This window comes from Pyrgilauda ruficollis, unplaced genomic scaffold, assembly GCF_017590135.1.
Source record: "Pyrgilauda ruficollis isolate IOZ18807 unplaced genomic scaffold, ASM1759013v1 scaffold4, whole genome shotgun sequence".
Classification (NCBI taxonomy): domain Eukaryota; kingdom Metazoa; phylum Chordata; class Aves; order Passeriformes; family Passeridae; genus Pyrgilauda; species Pyrgilauda ruficollis.
Window position 1 is genome coordinate 22568414 of NW_024525489.1, and position 21793 is coordinate 22590206.

Sequence of the window (21793 nt, forward strand, 5' to 3'; positions counted from 1 at the left end):
AAAACGTACCAAGGGTCATTTCTTTGTAAGTTGCAATCTCTTTATTTGATTAAGTAGTCTGAGTCAACAAAGTCATACTTTCCTCTATTTCTGACAGTTTCTTCAGCATCTGGCTCACCTTGGCCTCATCAAACTCCAGGCAGAGAAACTCTGATTCCTACAAAAGAAGAGAGAACAATATTTGAGAAAAAAAATTATGTTTGATCCCTGTGCAGAAGTTTGGTGAGGAATTTGACAGTTTAACTCCATTTGTCAATGGACTTTCTTGCATTTTCCTGTCTGATTAGGAGCACTAATTTGTATTGGTGATAAAAATCCAGGTGGGATCTGCCTGAGGCAGATGTGTTTGCAGGAGACTGCATAAGAAAGTTTGAACAAAATCCTGGAGTATGTCTCACAGCATTCCTTGATTAGGAAGCACTGGAAAAGTAAGCTCTCAAGCAATCCCTGAGGCTTTGAGGAGCACCATGCAGAAGACAGACCCAGACCCTCGCTGAGTGAACCATTCTCCGTGGACACCAGCAGACCCGGACAGTGTCAGCCTGCCCTGAGCAACCGCTGCAAACTGGGACTGCAGAGCCAATGCCTCTTCAGCTCCTGCTGGATCTCCCCAGCTTTAGCATCCTTGCTTTTCCAGACCTGACTAGAAAAGTCCAGAGCAGGCTTTCACACAACAGCTCCTGCAGGAGGAGCAGCTTTTCTCACCGCCCCAAAATAGTCCCAGTATCTGTAACACATTTCAAGTCTCCTTTCACAGCCAAGATCCGACAAGAGCTCTCAGTAACCTGACCTCTCATTGCTCCACGTGTGTTCCAGCCAGGGGCTGGTTTCTGTCCTGACCTTCGGGGAGGGAGTGGCAGCGCCGTGCTATGCAGGGACCTGGTCCTCCATGGGATGACCTCCAAGGCCAAGCTCCTGGTGACTTCTCAGGCTTTCCAGCCACAACTCTGCATGCCCAGTCGTATGAGCCCATCGACAGATTTAATCAGGCCAGGGCTGCCTGTGCAACCTTGGAGATCTGCTAAAGCTGATTCCATGGCTTAATCACAGGGGGAATGTGAGTGGACAGGATGAGGTGGCAGCACCTACTTCTGGAGGAGATGTTTTTGCCTGAGCCTAAGGCATGAAGAGGACTTTTTTTTTTTTTGTTCCCCTCTTCAGGTTTTGTCAGTCAAAAGGAATGTAAGTTGATCAAAACAAAACTCTTTGATTACACACAACTCTTTGATTACACACAGACACTGCCCCTTCATACAAGTGTAAGTGCACTCACGAAACATTCTTTTAGCTATAAAGCAGCTAAAACTCTCCCATGTGGGCTGGACAGTGTCTAGTTATCCACTCTCAAGTGCACCAACCTAAAACCTGACCCAAGAGGGCTGTAAATCAGGCTGCTCAGAACTGAGCTTCAGTTTTATTTAATGCTTTGTTAGTTTATCTCCCCCATGAAAAATGAAACAAAAATAAGATGGAGCTACGAAATACAGAAATCCTTATTCCTTCCCTAAGACATCCTCCAGGAGCAGGACAAATGGTATCCCTGCTCATCCTCAGCAGGAAAAAAGGCATCCCTTATGCTCCTTCCTACTGCTAAAAAATAATTCAGCCTCCTCGGAGTTAAGCAAAACCAAAATCAGTCACAGACAAGCCCAGGACTGCTGCTGCCCGGGCTGGAACCTGGGCTTCAGCTTCAGGGAAGGGAAAGCTGGGAAGCCGATGCCCAGAGGAAGGTGTGGGAAAGGACCCCTATTTCCTGCAGCCGCCTTGGTTTTGTCCCTCCACACTTTCCCACCCCTCCTCCCCTTTCACACCCGAGCCCGGCCTATAAAAAGGAGCAGAAAAACAAAACATCCAAGAAACACAAACTGCCCCCAGCCTTGAATCAGGTTTTCTAGGAGCTGCAACAACAGTGCTGCAAAAATATTTATATGAGAGACTAAAAGAAGCACGACTTTTTCTGTCTCAGTAACTATACTTAAAAACCCCATGTATTTTTAGAAAACCAACCCTCACAAACGAAAAACTTAAAAAAATTACGATTGTTCTCTATTGTATCAGTTTGGCCAGCTACTTAAAATGCTTTCTAGCAACTTTGATACAAGTTATATTTCTAAGTTTTGTCCACTACATTGGAAGAACAGAAAGGAACCCCTCAGAATTCGCATGTCACTGTACGCATATTCATTTCCCCTTGATCTGGAGGACCCTACAACAACATTCAGCATTTCAAAGCCACCAGCCAAGGCGCCAGACCCACTCTTCGAAGCCGCCTCAACTCGATGCGGTGCTTGTAAGATCATTAGCGGTTCTTTGTAAAGGAATTATCCCAGCTTGAATTACCAGGAAAGCGCTCTTCAGACAGTGCGAAAGCATCAGCTTGGGGAGCCTGTGTGCAAACACAGCCAGCCAGCCGATGCTTCTGGACTTGTGCACCCAGGCGGCTGCTTCCCGGAGCACTGGGAGGACTGGAGGGGCTTAGCTCCGATCCTTTTGGAGCAGGCAGTGCAGCCATGTGCTCTGCAGAGCCTGCCAGGCAATGCAACCGCACTGCTCCGGAAGAGGTTTTATTCTCTTCTATTATTTTACGTTTTGCCTTAGAGTAGGATCTTTTAAAGATTTAGCTTCTCGTATATGTAAAAACCTAATTTGTAATGTCGCCAAACTTGCCTTCAAAACAGCCTGGTACCTTTTTGTGATTAAGAACCCACATTCATTTTCAGCCTCCCCAGTTTGGTGTTTTTTTTTTTTTTTTTTTTTTTTTTTAAAAAAAAAAACAAAAAAAAAAAAAAAAAAAAAAAAAAAGGTCAGAATTCCAATCAAAAAGTAGGAGAGTTCAGAAGTGCTGCCGTTCTGGACATTTTGGGCTTAGCTCGTACCAAAGCGCAGGGCTCCGGTTAAACCAGAGTTGTGTTAGCACAGATGAATATCTGACTGTTCCCATTACCAGCAAATTAGGCTGAAACACCAAAGCCGGTGTGGGATAAATAAAACAAGGAGCTGGTCCCCAAGACATCACTGAGCCGGGACTCGGAGCCAGCACACAGCAAACGAGCCCGAGAATTCACAGCACATCAGCTCCCCCAGCAACACCCACGGACACAAACAAATGTCATTTTGGTTCCAAGGCATTAATTAAACATAAAAGACAAAATACTCGTTTCAGAATAAATCCACTGCTGATATTTTTTTTTGTCCAATTTTGCAAACAAGTGTTAAGACATTGCTTCCCAGGCGTAAAAGAAAACACCTGCAGGGGCTTAGGTAACCTGCTGTTGCCAGAAGTCTGGTTTATTTGGTAATGTCAACTTTCCTATTTCCTCCAAATTTGCTAATTCCATGTAAATACTATTCCAATAAAACACCTGCAGGACTATCCTGTAAATGTTATCCCAAGTCATAAGTGTAATTGTATTTCAGCAGGAAAATCAATCACAGAATCACAGGATGGCTTGGGTTGGAAAGGACCTTAAAGCTCATCCCTGGGCAGGGACACCTTCCACTAGACCAGGTCGCTCCAAGCCCCGTCCAACCCAGCTTTGAACACTTCCAGGGATGGGGCATCCACAACTTCTCTGGGGAAACTGTGCCTCACCACCCTCACAGTCAAGAATTTCTTCCCAACATTTACTCTGAACCATCTCTCTCTTAGTTTAAAACCATTCCCCTTGTCCTGTCACTCCATGACTGTGTCCAAAGTCCCTCTCCAGCTCTCCTGGAAGTACTGGAAGGGGCTCCAAGGTCTCTCCAGAGTCTTCTCCATGCTGAGCAACCCAAACTGCCTCAGCCTGGCTGAGGTGCTCCAGCCCTGGCAACATCTTCATCACTCTCCTCTGGACTCATCCCAGCAGGTCCATGAGGTTCACTGGTCAGTAATGGTCAACTGTGAGCCACCATCCTCATGGCTCAGCACCAGAGCAGCTTTTGCCTGAGCCAGTACCTGCTCACAGGCTTGCATGGTACACAAATGCAAATCTTAACTTTAAAAAAAGAAAAAGAAAAAAAGAAAAAAAAATGGGGGGAAGGGATAGGAAAAAAAAAAATCCAAATGCCCTCCCCAATACCAAAAAAGGCAAGAGAAAAGAAATTAAACACCACACCCCCTGCCCCCCAGAATCTCGACATAATCAGAAATTCAAAATGTAAATTAGACACTTTTTAACAGTGCAAGGACACATTCTCCCTGCAAAAGGCACATCCAGAAGTAATTTTTTGCAATGATGCTGCCAAGCTCTATCACAGAAGCCTTCCTTCACTGCAGAATATCCTTACTCATTACTGTGGAAATTCTGTACTGTGCTGCCCAATGGCATAAAATAAACCCTGAAAAATTCACCCCTCCCTGCACTATAAACTTGCTTCCAAACCTTTCTCTGGGTGGCCTCTCCCTGACACCTGGTGCTCACCATTCCCAGGTGACTCCCCAGGGCTGCCTGGGTCAGAGGGACCTGTCCTGTCACATGTGCAGAGCTCTCTCCCATCCCCTCTTCCAGGAAAACATCTGCTGCAGGAATGTCACAATACACAATATGCACCTTGCATGAATGATCCAAAAGGAAGAAAAACCTTGGATTTTAGCTTGTATTTCCTTCTTCAAAAATCACAGTAATAGGACATTAAACTGGATAGTTCCACTGGGTGCAAATATTTCATGTCAGAAGTTTATGAGAACAATTTATTTTTGCCATTTAGATTCTCATCTTAGAAACATCTGATAAGTAGTTAAAAGACAATAAAACCACAAAAGTTGCCCCAAACCAATGCAGAATGACGAAAGTGTGAGATGCTGCATCAATTCTTCTATCACACTGCATCAATTGTGATCCCACTGCAAAGTTCTGGAGTTATTTTTATATTCATTAATATTCAGCAAGATATACTGGGGCATATGATAAATGACAGCAAAATCTAGATAATTCCACAAAAAAATGCAACAGATTACAATCCATTGACTTCACACTCCCACTTTTCTGACAATACTAAGTTCATTATTTTTAATTCAATTTAGAGCTATTTTTGCTAGATATCTACAATCATGCCCTTCAAAAACTTTAATGTAAAGTGCAATTCATTTCCATAATACTGTATAAAATAAAGCACAAATATTTGTAACTGCAAGTGCCTTTTAATTCTCCATTATTTTGGTATTACATGAACCAGGAACCTCTTAGGCAAATTATTATTACATCCCCTTAAAAAAAAAAAAAGTTAACTCTATTGCAGATTTTTAATACCTTTAATGTAACATCAAGCCTGTAATATCACAGATTAAGCAGATTAAAGATTGCAGAGAATGGAACAATTCCAAAGGATAAAAGTAGATCCCTGATACTGCATAGCAAATGTAATGTCATTCCTTTTACATATCAGCCTCCTGAAAATAGTCTATCTCATATTTTATATCCTACATGAAAAATGAGCATTTATGGATGCAGCTTTTACCTGCTGCTCCCTGTGCCTTTTGGAGGTGCAGCTTTCTTTTCAGCAAGTGTTGAAGAAAAACCAAGCCAAACCATAATTTAAGCAGTATAACTAATTAGAAGGTAGCATACTCTGTAGCTTTTATACATTTCACATTAAAGAGCTAACAAGAATAACATGATTCTTAATAATTAACAAGAAAAAAGGACAATACTTTGATGAAAGCCTCTTCTTATATGCCTCTGGTGATATTAACTTTCATTGGTTTCTGTAAACCTTCCAATTTCTCTCTTTTTGATTTTTTAAAAGAATCACACTGATTCACACTGTTTCTGGCTTCTGACCCTATGCATTCCCCACATCCTACCCCAAGTGCCCTGCCCTGTGAGCTGCCCCTGCACAGACTCATCACTCCAGGGGTTTCTTACCCACTGTTCCCCCCAAAACCCTTCCACCACAGTGTGGAAACAGAGGCTGGCAATGAACGAGTGCTGGATGTCCAGCCCAGGTTTGGGATGAGTGATCCCTGATTTCTGTTCACTCAGTGCTAACCACAGCTCCCAGATGCTGTGAGGACACTGCTCCTGCACTGTGGATGTCCCTCAGACCCTTGGCTGATCAGGGGAGGCAAACATTCCAGTGCTGAGGGCAGACTGCTGTGGTCAGAAAGGAAAGGTTATAAAAGCCACAGTTCTGCTGGAACCAACACAATGCAGAAAAAAGGACCTGTTTATGCTGACAAAAAGCAGATTTCTTTCTCATTTATGGATGACTCTTTGCAAGGTCATGCCTGTGACTTTTTGTCTGGCCTCACCTGATCGATTGCTGTTTGCTAAGCCTGCTCACCTGGTTCCTCCAACACCCTTTCACAACATCTTCAGCTACCTGAGGCTCAGGCTACCCCACAAAATCTGCTGCAGTCACAGGAGCTTCACAGAACAGAAAACCCTTTATGGCTCTCCCTCACTGAAGAGTGGTGGATTGGTGGATGTTTGACTCTGTATAATGCTGCATCTGCATTCTGGAACATGCTCAGTTTAGGCTAAATCCTCTTGGAATTGAGCTGTTGGACAAAAACTCTACCTTGAGGTGTTCAGAGTATCCTAAATTTTTAAGGTAATTCTTTTTCATAAGGGCATCAAGAAGCACCTTTCTGACCTTGCAGTCACCTTGAGCTTTGTTTTTTTTTTTTTTCCTCAACACCCTCCCTGCATTACAGCACTTCCTATTAAAAAAAAAAAAAAGTATTTAAGGAGAAACCTCCAAAGTATTTTTTCCCTCATAGTCTTGATCTTGGGTATGGGCAAAGCAGTCTGGGGAAGGATCCAGCCTGGCATGGGAAATACCGACCATGTAGGCAGGTCATAGCTGAAGGCCACTAAATACAGGGCTGGGTAATCACAGACAAAGGCACTGCCAGAACTTCTGCCTTCTGAGATAGGAATAGAATTGAGACAAGGGAACAGAAAGTGTTGTGATCTAACTCCTGCTACAGGAATGAAAAGTGAAACCTCTCTGTATCTGAACTGTTTCTAAAAAATAATGCAAAAGCACAGACTCTTCTGACCCCCTCTCTGCCCCTACAGACACTGTTTTGTCAAAGCAGGCACACCAAATGTTTCCATTTTAATTCCAGCAGATTTGAAAGCACAGCTGAGCTCCAGCTCTTTCAAACCCTATAACAGTGAATGTGGACTGTTTAATCTTTAACGTTTTTCCTCTGCTGCTTGACTGGCTTGAGTTAAATAGGTGTGATGGCATACCAAATAAATCAATTAACCTGCTTAGGCTAATGACACTGTCTTGGAGACCCGGTATGCAACTCTGGCTGGGTCTCGAGCCAGCTGCTATTTAAACAAAGGTGTAAACAGAGCTAAAATCATTAACTAACAAATGTATGAAGAGGTTTCAAAAGGAAAAAGAAAAACAACAAACCAGTGATATCTGCAAGCTTCATCAAACTGTACATGGAAGCACATAAAGCCAGCATAAAAAAATATTAAATTACCTTTGCATGACTGTGAGATTTGAAACAAAACATGTATTAAAAAACTAAATTAAAAAAAACCCCAATATATAACTCTACAAGAATATACACATATGTAGTTGATACAATTATATATACTACATTGAAAACCATACAAAAACTATTTAAAAGCTCCATTTCTGGCAGGGCATCAGGCTCTCTCACAAGGGTACCAGCGATGAGAAAGCTCCATCATCACTTATTCAGGCCCTGCCTGCTGTGTCAGCTCTCCACTAACAGAGTCTCTCAGTGGAACCACTGCAAGGTGAGGTGCTCTCCTCTCAGAGTCCTCTGCAGGGGACCTTGGAGGGTAAATGCCCTTCCTCACTTGTGATCTACATTTTTCTACCTTGTTTGACAGCTGTCCTTGTTTTCTTGTGCCATGGCTGCTCATGGAGCTGTGAAATATCAGTCTACAGCTTTCCCTAGACATGTTTTATGTCCCAATAACTAGGCTAGCCTTTGTTTTTTCAGTCTAGTAGCTCTTAATTGTAGTGTGAAATTAGTCTAAGAAAAAGAGTCCTTAGTGATGTATCTTCTGCTTTTACACTAAATCCAGCTTTTCTAGTGAGAACATTCTTTAGATCTGGAATTAATTTTCATTACACTTACATCTACCTATTACCTAACATGGGAATCATGACAAAAAAATTAAAATCAAACCACTCATTATCATAAGCCCCCCACACTTTCTCAGAATAAAGCTTCAACTACTTTAGGTTATTATTTACCATTTTCTTAAATGTTTCAGAAAGTACCCTATCACAGCATCAAACCCTCCCTGCCACTGGGGCATGTTTTTGTTACAGGGTATCTCCAAGACCAGGAACTTGGTTAACTCCTAAAGACACAATGAAATTTCTGTGCTTTTAATGTAACTTTTTATTTAATCAAATCAGCGTCAACCACATTCCTCTCTGTTACTGCAATAAACAATACCAGGAAAACCGGAATGAACTCAGGGGGTAAGAATTACTTTTATAGCAAACTAATCAACACAGTTAAAGTAATCTGCATTTAGAAATAATCCCACAGTTAAAGAATGCACTAAAAACCTGAGCACAGAATTCCTGACCTTTAGGAGGCTGTGAGACTTGGATTCTGGCATATTCTGGCAGAGAGTACTGCTGGCTTGCAGGCTGAATAATTTGGTTTGTAGCCCCAAAACAGATCACTCTTGCTCCTCCACAGCTCTTTCATGTTTATGTGTTACATAAATGACTCAGGAATCCATTAATGTCCTGCCCAAATATAAAAGCTGAGTAAAAATGAATATCCTCTGCCAACCCAAATCATTCTATGGTTCTGTAATATTGGGGTATTGGGACACAAGACACATGATGGACTTTGGACCTGGTTAGCATAAGAGATTTGATAACAGCATGCCTTGGCAAGGCAAACAGAACTTTGAGGATTAAATAAAGATTGCAAGAAGATTCAATCAGACTGACTTACCGGTAAAAGAAAATGACATCAAGACGTCTGCAAGCAAGAGATGTTTAAAATGTGTGAGTTTGTTTATGTGATGATTAACCCAATGGTAGTAAAACATTGCTAGCCTTCCTAAAATACTATATAAGCATTTGTACTTCACAATAAATTTGGATTCTTTGACCATCACACCGAGTCCCTGTCTCTCTTTCCATCGCTGATACTGTAACCCTAAAACAATTTATTTTCCATGAGAGCCGACAATGCTGACTCCTGTTGATGGCAAAGGCCAAAAGATCTTGGCTTTTCCTCTCCAATCAGTCTTCAGTCAAGGCCATACCTGGTTTTCTCAGAGAAGAGACCAAAGATTATAATGCTCTGAAACAGCATTTTGGAGTAAGATGTATTTAAAACCCTCCTTTCTGCTCCTTTCTGAACCCTGCACATTTGCCCTGTGGCCTGAAAGGCACCTGGATTGCCTGAAACAAAAGCACATGAGGGGTAGGTGGGTCTTGTTGCTGAAATACTTCAACACCCAGAGCTGAACTAAAAGTACAAAAGTGTTTATTTTGGTTGCTGCAAGTTTTGCAAGTAGTGAGTAAAGGCCATGCAAACCCTCTGCTGATTTATGTGTCTTAATGGCAACAGGTAATGCCCTCAAAAAGCCCCATTTCAAAAAGTCCCTGTGTTCTTCACCTAAGCTCTGGGATCAGCATGACCCAGCTACAGCAAATATGTTTTGTGCCTGCAAAATAGCATTTTTCAGAAATAATTTTTGAAGGACAGCTGTTTGAGCCCTTCTCTCCTGGCCGTGTTCAGCAAGCAGCAATGCCAGGCATCTGTTTGCTGCAGGACATTTTACCATCAGAGAAGGGAGAGACAAGGCTGGCACAACACACAGGCACATATCACCAGCAGCATCCCCATCTCCTCCCAGAGACATTAACCCTCTGTCCCTGGCACACTGAGCCCACACATCTGGAATTACAAGCAAATATACCTTGAAATGGATGGTGAAAACTCACTGGCATTTGGGCAGAACTGCTCATCTAAAAATACATAAACAGGGTACCAAAGGCTTGAAAATATGCCTGCAGTCCAGCATGCATTCAGCTGGGCTTTCTTTCTTAAAATATTTAACAAGACAAAGCAGTGAGACCAAACAGACTTTTTATTTTTGCTGGTTTTATGGCATTTATCCATAACCTTTCTGACAATCTGAAAACAGAACTTATCAGGACAAAAGAATCTACTCAGAGCTATGTGGCCACTGCAAACACATCTCCTCAGTGGGACCAAAATAACTATATTTGCTTCTTTTCTGCAATTTGAGTGTGTGAACTTACAAAGGGACAAAAAAGCCAAATTAAAAAACAAAAACAGTCTAAATAATTTTAGGTATTTTTCCCTCATTACTTTTAGAATGCAAACTGCTGTCTTTCAATTCACCATGAGAAACCTCCCACAGCAAAGGGGGCAGCCACGTGTTCAGAGTCCAGCCTGGTTTACAGCCCCTCCAACACTGCTGCTCTTGCTGTTCCAAAGCCTGGGGACAGGCATCACACCCGGATTTATCAGCAAAACAGCAGCTCCTGCTCAGTGTGGTGCAAAGTCTGCTGAAGATACTGAGAATCTCTGCACTGACCTCAGTGACCTTCAGATCAAATGCACAAAAATATCAGCATTATGTGCCAGCAGGGAGACACCAGACGAATACAGCTCTCTTCTGAAAATAAAGGAAAAGTTCCAGATTTGCATTTTTCTTTGCCTTTTTTTTCTTTTTTCAAACCACAGAATATGTCCTTGGTATTATTTGCTGCATAATACATAACTCCTTTTTCTTTTTTTCAGCCTCTTTTCTTGTGTAAGGTGAAAAGCAAAGGCTCACAGTGAAAGCTGAAGCTGGAGGTGCAACCCTGAAGGGACGAGCGTGGGAGGACATTTCTGCCTGAGCAGAATCTCACTGCAGCCAAGGGACTGCCTGCTCTGCCCACACAGCTCTCCTTGCCTCAGTTAAAATTACAACTTTGTTTTATTCAATCTGTGATTTCACAATTCATTCTAGAAATGAATGTGGGCAATAGAATACCAGCTCTGCACTACACTCAACACCACACCTGGATTAATCTGTTTAAAGGTCTCATCAGGACAGATCAGGACACCAATTCTCAATATGATTCCCAAACCAGCTTGGCTACTAGGATTGTTTTAAGGCTGGAACTTCATAGTCCTCTTGACAGGCATCATGTTTGAACTGTATTATTTTCCAGAAAAATAAAGGGTTTGAAGAGAAGTTATCTAATTTTGGTTGACCTCCCATTTTCAATTCAAGGGCAAGTGGTGCTGAAGTAGAAATCATTTCCATAACTGAGCTGCACAGCAGTCATTTAACAATTAATAAGCAATCCACTCAGCATATGAAAACTGAATAGGAAAATAAACACATGAGAATCTTTCTGCACAAAGAAAGGCTTCAGCTCTTCCACATCAGATATTTAATTAGTTGTCTCTTTCTTTTTATCATCGTGAACAAGGGGAGAAGAAGGCAATAAAAGACCTTAACCATTTCTCCTGAGGAAAATGGAGATGATGTGAATGGCTCATTTAGCTTTCTGTGCCTTTGAAGCAGAGGAGAAGTCTCTTTGGTTTTTTATTCTCCACAACAGCAGTTTTATTCTCTGTGCATTTTTTTTTATTCTCCACCTGTCTTTTTTGGGCCTGCACCCAGAGTTTGGACACCAGCCTTCAGCAGAGTGGACACGTGTCTCCTCGTGGTAAATCTGCAACACCATAGCCTGCTTCTCCTGCATCAGGAAAATGTCCCATTTGTGACAGGCACCCCTGGCAGATGTAAGGTCACTGCTCCTCCTGTAGGACTGTGAGAAACAGAATGTATTTCACCTCCTCCCCATTCCTGGGATCAGGCTAAAGATTTCCTCCTGGGAGACCAACCTAAGCACCAAGGACTTTGCCTTGTGGGTCTCATGCTGGCCTGGCACACCGTGGCCATGAGGGCACAGGGACACCACTCCTGTCTTCACCACCACCTCTGCCTTCTCACTGCAGCACTTGAGTGGAAGAAGTCACGTAGCAGCTCTCAGATAAAAGAAAACAATGCTGCTGTGATTTCAGGCAGGGAGATGAGACGGAGAACAGCATTACACAGCCCAGAGCCACCCCTCCTAAAGAAGCAGGGAAGGGGAGGATGATGTGCAGTGCCAAATCCGTTGCCTGGTTTTAGACAGCTGTCCTCAAGTGGATTTATAGTAAAATCTGTGAGTGGACCTGTGTCCCTAAAATGCATGTGCTTCTTCTCTTTTCAAGCATCAAAATACTGCATAGGATTTTTAATCCTGCCAAGCCTAGGGGTTTGTACCAATGGCTGTTCTTTCTGCTGCCCTCTTGACCAAAAGGTGCTAACAAAGCCAGGACAACTGTGCAGCATTGTGATAAAAATAGCTAGTTTTGGTTTAAATATCTTGATTTTCAAACCCCCTGCCTCCTGGGAAGCTAAGCCCTTACCTGTGAAAGGGTTGGGAGGTAGTGGAAACTGTATGGAAAGATTCGGATTATTTTGAGGGCTAGTAGGAAGAAAGGGGTCTGTATATAAAGGCAAAAATGCCAGTGAGAACAGGGAATGTCTGTTTGTTCTCCCTGCCTGATTTTCATGTCTCTGCTAAGCCTGCTAATGCCTATTACACCTTTCCATGCCTATTACATCTTTCTTTAAGGTTAGGAGACAGGAGTTAGTATTTTGCAGCAGCAATAAATAATTCAATTCTTAGGTTTACTTCCTCCCATTCTTTAAATTTGCTTTTATCTGACCCCCTGCTGAATGCCTAACAGGGATTTTCACTGACCGGCCTACCTTTGCACCCCCGGTTTTCCCTTCCTTCTCAAGCCTTTACAACACACATGGAGCTCAGTGGGGTTTACAAAACCCAAATGACTGCTTCTCCAAAAGCATCATTTCATCTCCCTTCTGGAGACTTTTTAAAAAAAATCATACATTAATTAGCAAAGCTGGGTTCAAGTCATGTTAGCTGTTGTCTGTATCCACCAGAGAACTGTTGGGATTAAATTCCCAGAGCTTGCCATGGCATCTGCAGAGAGAGCAGAGCCCAGGATGATGTACAGGCACAACACCCTCGGGACCTGCCTGCTCCGTGCCTGAGGCAAAGCCAGAAGTGGAGTTTCATTTTCAGAAGGGGCAAATCTGCTCAGAAATTGAAAATGAAGTTTGATAAACAGCTATAAGGTTCTAGGAAAAACAGTGGCATGCTGGGTTCCTTGCATTCACTCTGCTCTGCTGTAGGCTTGGTAATATAGTGGATATTATAAATTGAGCCTTAATTTCCTGGGAGAAAAGGATTGTCCTGAGATAAAGAGTGCTGGGAAGCAGTTTTACATTCAGAATGGCCTTTCATCCCACAAGCCCAATTAACATTTCTGGAAACAAGCTGTAGACGTGTAAAGACATTTCTAAAATATCAGCCTGAGTTATGAAAAAGGTATTGGTACTGTGGTGCTCCTGAAACAACCAGGGAGAGGATCTGGCATTTCTGACCTCCTTTGATTGGATCCCTAATAAACAAGTTCTTGAAGAGAACTCAGCATTACCATTTTATGGGTTTGTGCTGTTTCTCTATGCAGCCACTTAACAAAGGACTGTAATTAAATGCTGATAAAATACCTTAAATTGACATTACAGACCTCAGCTCCTCATTTCAAACCAATGCAGTGGCAGTGCTTGGTTGTGGTTTGGGATTTTTGTGGTTGTGTGGCAGCAGAGCAGGGGAGGCACCACGAGCATCCCCTGCACCTAAAAAGCAACAAAAAAAGAATAACTTTCAAAACAGTAACTTCCACTATACTTTTTAAGAAAGCCAGGCAGTCATGCAAAGAAATCTAATACATTTTGGGTGTGCTATAAAACCAGAACAACACACCCTGGCCGAAAAACATCCCAGAGGTGCTTTCCAGAAGGAGCACTGAATCCACTCAGAATCCTGTGCTACTGCAAAGTGATTATTACAATTTTCAGGCTGAATTTTAAACAATAAAATAGGGACAGACAACATCAGATTTGGATTTCTGTTTCTTAACCTCAGTGTGTTTTTTCTATCACACAATATTCCCAAGAGCTGATCCAAGGGGAGTGCAGTCACAGAGCTCGGGCTGGAAAGAGTCAGGGGTCAATCCCCAGCAGCAACTTCAGGGATGCACGTGCAGTTCAGACAGTGAGGGGCCCTACACCACTTGCCCTCACAAGAAAAAATAAGCAGGGATGAGAACGGAGTTGCCTGTGAACCACTTGAGAGGAGTCATGAGGGATTTCCCTTGCTGGAAACCTCTCCCAGGTTATCCCAGGTGGATAATGCATTCCCCTCCCTCCACTGTCCCCCAGCACTGCTCTTCAAGAACACGTCTGAGGAAATTTCCATCACGAATTCTCCAAGAAAGCCAAAGTCCTCCAGAACAGGGGACTAATTTTAGTTCTCCCACTGCAGATGAGCCTCAAAAACATGAAGTGGTCCTTGCACTGCATCTCTGCAGAGGAATTAAGGAGGAGGCAAGAAGGTCACTATCCATGTCAAAAAAACTCACCCCAGACAGTATTTTTCATCTGGACTAGACCTCTAACACAACCCCTCTTTTCTTGCTAGTTTTTGGTTGCCTTGGATTCCGTGCCTCAGAATGGTCATGAATAGAAAATGATAAGGAAATATATCTCCACTCACTCCCACCACACATTACACTTCCTTTGTGAGCAAAACTACCAGGACTTGTTCAAAGTGTGGAAAAGCATATTTTTAACTGCTGCTAAAGATACAGTGAGTCATTAATGATCTGGGTGCCAGGAGACCATGATTTGTGAAGTCACTGCTGCTCATTATTTCCAGAAAACAATTAGTCAAAATGAAAAACGAAGCTCTAGAGCTTCCAGGAATGGGATACTGTTCTTTGGATCATTCATGAACAGGATGAAGACTATAACAGCTGTCTGGACCATCCCCTCACCCCCTTAAAATGGGTATAATAACTTGAGATAAGCTCATCTATATGGGACAATAAAAATAAGATCCCTTTCAGGAGCTGTGGATGGGGAGGATGGATAGATAGAAGTGCTGAAAAATTATTCTTATTTACTGACCTGGCTGCATTAAACTCCAAGCTACCTACTTTTTATTTTTAAACAAGAGTCTAAGTTCAAATAACAAAACCCACAGTAGTTAGAATTGGAATTAGACTTTCAAAAGACAACGCATTGAATAGAGACTGTATTACCAGAAACAGAACATTTGAAGACATTTTCTTTTCATTAAAAAATGAATTGCCATACTTTCCCACAGCTAACACCCATTTATCTAACTATAATGAGGGGCTGGCATTTGATGTTTTATTTGATGTCTACAGATTCACCCACCAGAACATAACTACTGCAGGAGCAAAAAGAGCCTGGCACCTAGGTCTGAAGCACCAATAGCAAAGTGTAAAGTTTTTTAGTCTCAGAATAGCCACATCCATATGGACAGATGCACTCAGCTCAATGAGATTTATTGCTATGAGATAAAATGGCCAGAAAAGCAGCTTTCCTAAATTTTTGTCTTAGGTAAAAGCTCTAATCGCTGTCCTCTTAGTTTTCATCTACAAAGGGCAAAACAGAGTTGTTGGTTGTTTTTCTCCCTTAACAAACCCCCAAAACCACAAACCAAAATTTTTCCTTTGGAGCCACCTGTGTGCGACACAGCCAAAGTGTCCAGCACGTACAGCAAAATATTTCAGGCTTCATAACTCCAAAAAGATGATCCCATGCTACAGGCACCGTCCCAGGGCTGTATTAAATAGAAGAGGGCTTAATACCAGCATGTGCTACACGCATTTTGAATCATGTCCCCTCTCTCCCTATTTTTGCTGTTCATTTCTTGGGTCCATTATCCGTGGGTTGAGCATCCCAAAGTGTGCAGCAACACACCACTACCCCCCAAATGCAATAGCACTTAATAGCAGCAGTATTTCACAAGTGGTGTCCCACAGGTCCCGGTGGATGTGCTGCTCAATATTTACAGCTCACATAAAAGCAGCTTTGAAAAGGCCATTTTTCAGCCACAGGTACAAATGTTAATGATTAATGTGCTTTTGCATGAAGTGGGAAAGAGGAACAGATGTAGCAAAAAGAAAACAATAGCAGGAAAAGGGTTGTTGGGGAAAAATATGGTGTAGAAGTTGAAGAATGGAGGAATGGTCCATCCTTGGAGGTACCAAGTGTAGCAGCTCACAGTAAAGGAAGGAGGTACAGTTTCACTCTGGGGAGAAGACATCAGTACAAATGCTTTCATAGGTGACACAAAAGGCCAGCAGTCTTTGAAGTGAATACAGAAATGTTTCTTGCTGAGGGAGAAGAAACCCCTTGACAACCTTTACAACAGACATAATTACCCAACACACACCAAAGGCTTCTGGCTGAAGGAATCAGAATTAGCATGTATTTTCTTCTCTTTCCTTTTAGCAAACAATCAAATATGACAAGGCACACAGCTGAGCACTCTGACACTTCCTGTGAAGGACAACACAACTTAGGATGGGAAAGTAAAATCTGAAGCAGCCTTTAAACAAAATCTGTCTCAGAAATAAGCTTCAATACCTTAGCATGATTTGGAACGTTTTTTTTTATCAGAAAAAGCCTGAAACACAATCAGACCTTTCAGGAGTTTGGTTCCCTGTGGTAAAACACCGTGTCTGGCTGGAGAGCAGAGGGCTCCTTCTGGATTCCCCTTCTTGAGAAAGGGCCACCAGAAACCTGCCACTTCTGACTGAATGAGGAGAACCATGACAATTAATAAACTGAGATTCTTCTCACCTGCTTCTTGGAAGTTTCCTCTTCCTCAACCCAACAAGTATTTTAAATTACCTTGTCATGTGCTTGAAGCACTTAGGAAAAGCACAGTCAGGAAAGCTTGTACAAAGCACCCCACTCCTATGGGGAGAACAGTAAGACAACCACGTATTTTAAATATCTAATCAAGGACTGGGTTTATTACCAGAATTTTATGTTCTGCAGTATCTGAGTGGTCTGCACAAGAAAGCAAACAAGCCCAATTCAATAATGTGAATCCCGTTGCAGCAAGGAAGTTCTTGCAAAGCTTTTCCTTTAATGCCTGAGCTGGGCTGGTTATTTGAAAGAGATGCCAGTTCACAGGGCAAGGACCACGCTGAGAGCTTCAAAACCTGACATTCAGTAATCCATCAGTAGTCATTAGCCTCCCATTTAGTCTCTAATGCCCTTTCTGTGCTGTTCATGGATTACCCAGTTCTGCTTTAAAAATTGCAGAGATGACATAAGACTCCTGTTATACAAAGCTGTATCACATTCAGCACGGGAACAGTTTGTGTAAGGCTGCAAACCTGTTGCATAAGCTTTACAGAGAACCAGGTTGTATGTGGATTTTATCTTGCTCAATGTGTCTAGTCTATAATCCAGTTTCCAAAAATATCATTATAGTTCCTTCTTGAAAGAAAAAAAAAACCTGAAAAGGTTTGAGATGATGCTACCTATGAATGTTTATATTGGTGATGCTTTAATGTTTGCATAAATGCTCATGTGACACTTGCTTTTTATCCTTCAAAGTGAGCTTTACATGAATTCTAGATGTATTTACCTTCCATTACTCATAAATCCAGACTGTTTTCCTTTGAAATAAAAAAAAGGATTTTAAAGAAGCAGGGAAGAAGCTCACAAATCAATTGCCTCCCACACAAATCAATTGCCTCTGTCAGATGACAACAACTGGACTTGTTTTTAAGTAAATGGACTTATTTTTAAGTAAATGGACTTGTTTTTTAGTCCTTGGTGAGCAAGAGATCAATACAAGCAGCCAAACTCAAGGTTGGATGAATTTTCAGAGCTGCAAGATAGGCTTTGTATCCTAAAATTCAGAAGAAGGTGAGAGGATGTGAAAGACCCAAGATTATGACCAAGGAATCTTTCAGATCCTCAAATTCACAGAAAAAAAAAAAAAAAACAAACCAAACCTGCATTTGAGACTTGCCACCATAGAAACTGAAGTCCTGGCAGCAAGCAGTCCTACCTATCCCTCCTGTCATCCAAAATAAGGAAAAAGCCAGTGTCTTTTGAAGACCTTTGAAGCTCCCTATGCTGGGAGAAGGCTGATCATTAATGACCACAAGAAACACCAGGCAGAACTAAAAGCAATGGGACTCACTCCCATCTGCAACTCCAGACATTATTCCTGGAGTCTGAAGAAATTTTTCATCTGTATTTCAATTTTTTTTTGTTTTTTAAAAGGATGCCATCCAGGCATCCATCAAGAACTGAGGAAAGCATCTTGCCTGACAAAGGCTTTTCTCCTGGTTTTCAGTTTTCTATAGTGTGTGCTTTTGAAATCAAAGCTCTAATCAGAGTTCCTTCCACATGCACCAAAGGCCAAAGTACAGTCCAAATTTTGATCCAAATCAAAACCAAGACTGCAAACTTCTGCTATTACATCCAGCAACCATGATTAATTCAAGGCTTGGATATTCTCAGTAGAGCAAGGGTAAGTGTAATGCCCTGTGCTGATGTCCAAGTGCCTCACTCAGCTGAACGTCACTCCCATTTGGAGGCTTAATTAGCAATAATTACTTGTTTTTCTTAAGCCTTTACTTGCACATCTTGGAAAATCTGACGGGTTAAAGGTGGACAGAGCAAAGCACTCAATACCCTAATCAATACAGCACTCAGTGTGCTAACTTTCAAAGGGTTGGCAGTAAATTTATCCATAAAGTATCATCTGGGAATCTCAGTGCATGGGTTCAGAAGTGGATGGAGAGGAGAGGAGAGGAGAGGAGAGGAGAGGAGAGGAGAGGAGAAGAGAAGAAGAAGAGAAGAGAAGAGAAGAGAAGAGAAGAGAAGAGAAGAGAAGAGAAGAGAAGAGAAGAGAAATCTCCAGGTTTCATCTGAGGAGAGCACTTGGGCTGCAGCCCACTGGCCCCTCCTGGTCCCAGCCAAGGACTTTACCCCTCTGCACATATTAAATTAGCTTAGGATCACCAGAAAGCTTCAGCATTTGCCTTTTATAACTTTGTTTATTGATACCTCTTAAGAAGTTTGTCCTAAAAAATGTACGAAATGGAGGTCTATGGAATCTTCTAATGAAAGGTTTAATTGAGGCTGATGCTGCATCTGGGTTGGGTTTATTCATTTATGCTGTTGAACACTGATGAGCTCATCAGCAAGTTATGTAAAACAATCCATATTCTGCAACATGAAAAGCAAAATTATTTTCAGCAATCCATGTGAAAAAAAGCAAAATGCATCTCCAAAGCCCTTTCAATTTTGCTCCCTGGGTGCATTTGTTTCAGCAGCCTCGCTCGCTATCTATGTCCTGAATCTTCTCACAACAGTGATCCACAAAAAAGAAAAAACAAAAAAAAAAAAAAACAAACGGGGACAGAGTAACTAAACATTGATTTCAACTTACAAAACAAAGTTGTTCACATTTGCTGGTAAAACAATCCCTATTCCTGTTGGACTGAACTTCAAAACACCTCCGTTAACTCACACCACAGATAAAGCTCTAAAAATAGCTTGTTGCCCTTAAGACCAAAACAAATGATCCAGTTTTAAAGGCATCTTTTCCTCCTTATCCTCTGAACGTTATGCATGCCAAAGGAATTAGAAACAAAATTAGTGGGTTTATCCTCTATTTTCCTCAGAACTACCAAACCTACAGGCTAGGCTTCTGAGAGAGCTCCAGTGCAGAGGAGTGCAGCAGCCTCCGCTGTGCAGTATGGGGAAAGAAAGACAGAAAATGGTTATTCAGCTCTTCAGGTATGTGAAAGTGCAGGATGTATTACAGTCAGCAACTCCCCATGCTCAACCTGAACTCCTGCTCCTGGATTATCATTGCTGACACTCTCCCCAAGGCACAGGATTACAAATATTCCCTCTGAAGCTTGTCATTAGGCATTCCAAATAAACTTCAGAACAACCCCAAACCTGAAGATATTTTAAGTAACAGATGACTATGAAAAATACAAAGTGAACGTAGGAAAAGACCATGACCTTAACGAGGCTTTTCCTTAAACCATCCTTTCTTGAACAATTTGTTTTTCTCCCAAGTGTTTTTAAAAGTTAAATAAAAAGGTTTAAAAGGTTAGTAAAACCTGATGGTTTGTTCATGCCAAACATGTCACATAAACTTTTGTTATAGGTGTTTTTTCTAAGAGAAATTACAGAGCAAGCAGAGATGGCTTTAATTAAAACAATGTAAAATGGACTTTAAGTGATTATTTACATATGGTTTAAGTACTTATGGGAGGAGTGGGAAGACAGCTGGACAAATATTGAACACTATCATTTTCTCCCTCCTTTAGGACAAAGAGTACCCACTCTTACCTAATTCTAAGAACAAGTATTATTTGAAGAATTACCAATTATTCCTGAAGCAAACCTTAGTCATCAACTAAGCACGAAATATCAGAGCATTTTTCTAAATATGCAATGAATTCCAGATTTCCTGAACAACAGTAATAATGAAATATTTTTGTATTTTATAAGATGTAGCACTAAAGTAACAAACAGTATTCTTAGAAATAGGCACTCTCATTTAGAATAAAACATAAGTTCATTACAATCCCCTTAGAAAATGAAGCTTAGCAGCTCAGGGATGGGTGATGGACATCTCACAGGGGTAGTAACTTGAGGAGATAGGAGATGTGTCTGCCCAATAAACTGGTGTCTTAAATCAAAGGACTGTTGGTGCATAAGTCACTTTATGAGGGAAAAGCAAAAAGTAATTGCCGATAAAAGCCTTGCCTCACAATTGATGTGTATTGTCCAGAAAACAAAGTCCAAACCAATTAAGTTTATTTGAACAGCAGCTGATGTAAACATTCCACCCTCAGCGGTGAACACAGTGAATGTGCTGGGGCCCTGATGGGGTGACAGGGTGGGTTCACACTCTGAGCACGGCTTCAGGTCACAAAATGCCCCTAAAGCTTTTCAGGTGACCTGGATATGCCGTGGTTGGGGAGCCACAGGGCATTCTGACACCAGGATGTGCCACGTGGGTGGCTACAGACAGCTGCCAGAGCTCTGGTGCAACACGATGGCGGGCAACGCCTTGGGAAAACAAGCCCTGTCCCTGGGAAAACATACCCTGCCCCAAAACCTTCCTCAAGGACCCATTTGTAAACAGATCAGCATCTTGACAGTTAATGTCCTCCATCAGATCCCAGCCCAGCAGCAAAGCTGAGACAATCCAAGTGCTGCCCAGCTGGGCAGACAGCGGGACTCGGCCACCAGCACTTCAGCAGACAAACACGCCTCTCTTGGCAGATGTGACTTTACAACCAGGCACTGAAACAAGGACTGCAATTCAGTGCCCAGAAAACAACAGGAGACTTGATCCCTCCCACATGAAAATGAAGAAATAAAGTGTAAGACAAGCTAAGCTTTAGCCATGGTTTCACGGAGAAAAGCCTGAAGGTGCTAAGTTGAAACTCTGATAAAAAAGGAGACGCTGTGGTGCTCCCTCTCTGTGCGTGTCTCCCCCACTACTCTTCCACCAGGCACTGAGCCAGCCACCATGACAGAAGCTGAATTTGTAGGGAAACATCTTCCCTGCTAGAATGAGGAGAGATTCCTCTGACCCCCAGCTGCCACAACACGAGGCAAAAGGGTTTCTCCTCCCTGCATTCCCTGCAAAACATCATTTTGCAGAGCTAATTCATAAATTGTTTAATCCTGGTGTGGAGCTCACCTCATGCAGGCGCAAATGCTACAATAAATTACACTGTGTGCACAGGGGAAGAAGGCAGAATATCATGCCAGAAATAGCCCTGTCTCCATCATTGTTTACTGTTTTTCTTTCATTTTCATTTCAAATACACTTTAGAAATAAGCATAAAAGACAT

General features: G+C 42.1%; 1 protein-coding gene across 1 annotated transcript in view; it reads right to left on the reverse strand.

Annotated features, from left to right (window-relative positions):
- Positions 1-26: 26 nt before the first annotated feature.
- COMMD1 (copper metabolism domain containing 1) overlaps positions 27-21793 on the reverse strand; it is a 59004-nt gene continuing 37237 nt past the window's right edge. The window contains exon 3 of the mRNA XM_041477153.1: positions 27-157. Coding sequence (XP_041333087.1) covers positions 50-157 — 108 coding nt within the window. The 3' untranslated portion in view covers positions 27-49. The remainder of the gene's footprint in view (positions 158-21793) is intronic.